At 66.9% G+C, this 5,000-nt stretch overlaps 1 protein-coding gene across 1 annotated transcript in view; it reads left to right on the top strand.

Moving 5' to 3' along the window:
• Nucleotides 1–920: 920 nt before the first annotated feature.
• Nucleotides 921–5,000, top strand: part of UNCX (UNC homeobox) — a 4,252-nt gene continuing 172 nt past the window's right edge. The window contains exons 1-3 of the mRNA XM_036826271.1: nt 921–1,216; nt 1,460–1,635; nt 3,703–5,000. The exon at nt 3,703–5,000 is cut by the window's right edge and continues 172 nt beyond it. Coding sequence (XP_036682166.1) covers nt 928–1,216; nt 1,460–1,635; nt 3,703–4,848 — 1,611 coding nt within the window. The 5' untranslated portion in view covers nt 921–927 and the 3' untranslated portion in view covers nt 4,849–5,000. The remainder of the gene's footprint in view (nt 1,217–1,459; nt 1,636–3,702) is intronic.

Raw genomic sequence — 5,000 nt, 5'->3', positions numbered from 1 at the left:
GTAGGGGGCCTGATTGGCTGCCACCCCAAACTACTTTTCCCCTCCTCCTGTCCGCCTCCTTCCTCCGCCGCTGCCCGGGTTTTGCCGGGGCAGGGGGTAGGGGGTAGGGTGCGGGGTCAGGGCGCCACCCCAGCCACCCCCCACCTCTGTGTCTATAGAATGGGCTGCTGCCAATCAGTCAGAGAGGGCACTGGTCATCTGTTTCGGAGTCACCTCCTCCCTCCGCTCCGCCTGCCCCTCCCTCGCCGGGCTCCTCTCCCCCGCTGCCTGGAGCCGGAGAGGAGATGAGAAGCCCTTGTAGTTTTAAATTCAATGTGACAGTTTCGGAAAGAGCGGATGATGGATCTCCTATTATTGGATCAGTCTATTTGCCGCTCAGTGTCTCTCTGTAATTGGAGCAACATCGCTTTAAAGGTTCAGAGAGTACAGCATTTCTGGTGAAAAACCCCCACAACACGCCGGCGAATGTTTTAAAGGGAAATCTATTAGTGATTTGCGGAGGGGCGGGAGCCGGCGGCAGGGGGAGGCGCGGGCTGGGTCCGGCGGGGATGGGGGTGGGGGCTCGCCGGGGGCCCCCGCCCGGGCCGCTCCCCGCGCCCCTCCCCCCGTCTTGTTGTGACAGTTCCTGATACTGTTTATTGAGGTGCATGTCAGGTATAATTAGCAATCGATATGGAAAACGTTTCCTTGCACCCAGCACGCCTCTGACGTCAGAGCCGATTAGCGCTTCTTATTGGTCCCAAATTCCCCGGGCCGCGGCTAATTATCGGGAGCTTGATGTTGATAAAGTAAAGCGCCGGAGCGCGGGCGAAGCATGTGTAGGGCTCCGGGTCCCTGTCTCCGCCGCCGCCGTCCGCGCCTCCCGCCGCTGGCCCGCCCCGGCCCCGGCCTGCGCCCCCGCGCCCCGCCGCCGGCCCCCCGCGCGAGATGATGGACGGCCGCCTCCTGGAGCACCCGCATGCCCAGTTCGGGGGCTCACTGGGCGGCGTGGTGGGCTTCCCCTACCCGCTGGGCCACCACCACGTGTACGAGCTGGCCGGCCACCAGCTGCAGTCGGCCGCCGCCGCCGCCGCGGCCGCCTCGGTACCCTTCTCCATCGACGGTCTGCTCAGCGGCTCGTGCGCCGCCGCCGCCGCCGCCTCGGTGGTCAACCCCACGCCGCTGCTGCCGGCCGCCTGCGGGGTCGGCGGCGATAGCCAGCCCTTCAAGCTGTCAGGTAGGCGCGGCGGGCGGGGAGGGGGCGGCGGGAGGCAGGGGACCCCGTCGGGCGGAGGAGTGGGTCGCGGGCGGCTGCGGCACGGCGCGGCGGCCGCGGCTCCACGGCTCCTCGGTCGCCGCCCTCCGCCCGGCTCAGGGCGCGCGCCGCCCTCTCCTCTCGGTGGCCCCTGGACAGAAGCGGGTGGCCGCGTTCCAGCCGGGCCCGGGGCTGAGCCGCGCGGCGTCCTGTGCGTGCCCGCAGACTCGGGGGACCCGGACAAGGAGAGCCCGGGCTGCAAGCGGCGGCGCACCCGCACCAACTTCACGGGCTGGCAGCTGGAGGAGCTGGAGAAGGCGTTCAACGAGAGCCACTATCCCGACGTGTTCATGCGCGAGGCGCTGGCGCTGCGCCTGGATCTGGTTGAGTCCCGAGTTCAGGTAAAGACCCGCCTGTGCGTCCCGGGAGCCAGCATCCCGCCTGGCGGCCTGCGCGGCCCGGCCCGCCTTTGTTCTCGGCTTCCAGGTGGGAGACCACAGCCTCCGTCAGAGCCCGCCGCGCGCACGCCCGCCGGAAGGTGGGGGGGTCCGGGGCTCGGCGCCCCGCGGAGAGGGAGGCGGGCATCCCGGAGGGAGCCCAGGCGGCTCGGGAGGGCCCGGAGAACGGCTGCTGCGTCCGAACCGGGGAGCTGTGTGGTGGGTCGGGGCGACGGCGAGAAACGAGGCGCTGGGGCGGGCCAGGCGGCCAGAAGGAACCGGCCCGGCTGGGGCTTGGAGGAGACCGGGAGAAGGCAGACCCCGCGACTCCGGGCCCCGGCTGGGGGCTCCGCACACCAGCCTGCAGCTAGCGCGTTTGTTTACTTTCGCCTGTAAAATATTCACATGAAAACATGTATTTATTCAGAGCTTCGCAGAAGGGGGCGGCTGAGGAAGGGGAGGCGGACACGAACAATTAACACATTGTGGGGGAAAAGGGTGTCTGAATCGTTAACACCATCGGTTATATCTTTTTTTTTTTTCTCCCGTAATTTGATTTTATTCCGAGACTGCCGGCGGTATTCTTTTTAAAAATACAGTGTCAATTTGGTGGATTGAAAATTCAAGATGAATCGTGCATAATTGGATGTTTCCCTAAAGTACAGACATCTTTTTCCGGGTCGGTGTGGTGGTCAGCGGGGTGTGGGTCACAGCTGTGGGCGCTGGGCTTGGAGGCCAAGGCTGGGAAGGCACCTGCTTAGCGCCAGTAGCTTTGTCTAAAAGGTGCTCTCTCCTGTGTTTGGGCCTCCCCGCATGACCTCTTCTGTTTGTAAATCCTCTTAGCCAATTTGTTCTAAGTGTCTTAAGTGAAGTCAAGACCTCTTTATTTCTCCTCTAATATGATAATGAGAAATTCTGGGTGACAAGGCAGCCGGGAATTTACACCAAAAAAGAAGTATTTAAAAAGAAAAAAAGAATGAAAGGGCAGAGACAGTCTTGGGGAGGTTACCACTTAACTCACGCACCTTGGCACCAAAAAAGGGTGCCGGTGACCAGGGGGCCTGCCATTGTGCCGGTCTCTACACAGCCGGAACAAAGAATTCGAATTACCGCGATCTTTTGAGAAGGGTCGTGTGCCTGGGGCTCAGCGGGATTTGACTCTGTGTGTGGTGCTGGAGCCAGGGTCTAGGGCTGCTGCCACCCTGGAGAACCGCGGGGCTCCCAGGAGGAGGCCTGCAGAGAGGCGGCAGGATGCAGGACGGGCCCTGGCCTCTTCTCTGCACGGCCTGGAAGCTGGCCTCTTGCTTCCCTGACTGCCGGACCCCTCCCTGGTCCAGGCCAAGCACAACTGGTTTGAGAAAGCTGTGTTGGTGCCCTGGCATGGAACCTTCCTTCAGAAAGCAGGCTGTGTGAACGGGGGTGGGGGGGAGGGAGGGGCTGCTGAAGCTCTCCCCCCCCCCAGTTCGGCTTCCCAGGCCCTTCTGGAGGAAAAAGCACCCAGATTTCCCTTCACGGGAACCCCCAAAATCTGGGCTTTGACTCAGTCTCCAGGGAGCCGAAGACAGGTGTGGAGGGCAGCTGAGCCCAGCCGCTCCTGGTCCTCAGGCCAGACGTTCAGCGCCGGGCCAGGCGGGCTGCTTAGAACACAAGCTGTGAGAAGCCAGGAGGGGCGAAGAGGGGCCCTGCCCTCTGCCTCCCGACCAGGAACCCGACGCCCTCGGTCTGGGGCCAGACCGGCCCTGCCCAACGAAGGGGCAGCTCCCAGTTCCCCGAGGTGAGAAGCTGGAGCGGGAAGCCGGCCGAGAGGCCCCATCTACCTCCTTCTGGGTGGAAAAGACAACACTTTGGAACCTGCAGCTTGAGTGCCGAAATCCAGTTCAGGGTCGGCTGGGCCGCGTGGCTCGGCTCCCGCCCCCTGGCCGGAGCCGAGGTTGTGCAGGCCTCTCTAGGGGGAGTGGGGAGGCCCGAAGCCCCCCCGCGGCAAGCCCGCTGCCTGACCGTGCCTTCCTTTCCCCTATCCGGCTGCTCTAGGTTTGGTTCCAAAACCGCCGGGCCAAGTGGAGGAAGAAGGAGAACACGAAGAAGGGCCCTGGGCGGCCGGCGCACAACTCCCACCCTACCACGTGCAGTGGCGAGCCGATGGACCCGGAGGAGATCGCGCGCAAGGAACTGGAGAAGATGGAGAAGAAGAAGCGCAAGCACGAGAAGAAGCTGCTCAAGAGCCAGAGCCGCCACTTGCACTCGCCCGGCGGCCTGTCCCTGCACAGCGCGCCCAGCTCCGACAGCGACAGCGGCGGCGGCGGCCTGTCCCCGGAGCCGCCCGAGCCGCCGCCGCCCGCCGCCGCGGCCAAGGGCCCCGGCGCGCACGCCGCCGGCGCCGCCGGTGCTGCGCCCGCACCGCCCGGCGAGCCGCCCGCTCCCGGCACCTGCGATCCCGCCTTTTACCCGAGCCAAAGAAGCGGCGCCGGCCCGCAGCCGCGGCTAGGCCGCCCCGCGGACAAGGACGCGGCCCCGTGTGCGCCCGGGGCGGCGGCGGCGGCCGAGCGCGGCGCCGCGGGCCCGCCCAAGGCCAGCCCGTTCAGCGTGGAGAGCCTGCTGTCCGACTCGCCGCCGCGCCGGAAAGCGCCCCCCGCCAACGCCGCCGCCGCTGCGGGGCTGGACTTCGCGCCCGGGCTGCCGTGCGCGCCGCGGACCCTCATCGGCAAGGGCCACTTCCTGCTCTACCCCATCACGCAGCCGCTCGGCTTCTTGGTGCCGCAGGCCGCGCTCAAGGGCGGCGCGGGTCCCGAGCCCGCGCCCAAGGACGCGCCGCCAGCGCCCGCCGCTCCGCCCGCGCCGCCCGCCCAGGCCAGCTTCGGGGCCTTCCCGGGGCCCGGCGGCGCTCCGGACTCGGCCTTCGCGCGCCGCAGCCCTGACGCCGTCGCCTCCTCGGGGGCCCCGACCCCAGCGCCTTTCCGGGACACGGCGGTGGCCGCGGCCGAGGGCGGCGGCAGGGACTGCGCAGACGCGGGGGCCGCCTGCCCAGCGGCCCCGCCGCTGCCACCGCTCGCGCTGTCGCCCGGGCCCGGTCCGCGGGCTCCTAGCCCCGCTGCGGAGCCGGCCGTTGGCGGGACCCCCGAATCGGGCGCCGCGGCCGGACCCAGCGCGCCGGATGGCGAGGAGGTGGACATGGACTGAGGGCGGCGGCGGGGCCGAGGGAGGCGCTCAGCCGGCCCCCGGCCGCTCGCTCAGGCTCCGACTCACACAGCGAAATCAGGTGATCGGCTTCGAAACACTGCTTCTTCCTCTTTTTTCTGTTTCTTTCCTTTTATTTTTATTTTATTTTTTTA

Source organism: Balaenoptera musculus, chromosome 15 (genome assembly GCF_009873245.2).
Source record: "Balaenoptera musculus isolate JJ_BM4_2016_0621 chromosome 15, mBalMus1.pri.v3, whole genome shotgun sequence".
In the NCBI taxonomy this organism is placed as follows: Eukaryota; Metazoa; Chordata; class Mammalia; order Artiodactyla; family Balaenopteridae; genus Balaenoptera; species Balaenoptera musculus.
Note: the sequence above shows the minus strand (reverse complement) of the source record. Positions and strands in the feature narration are given on the sequence as shown.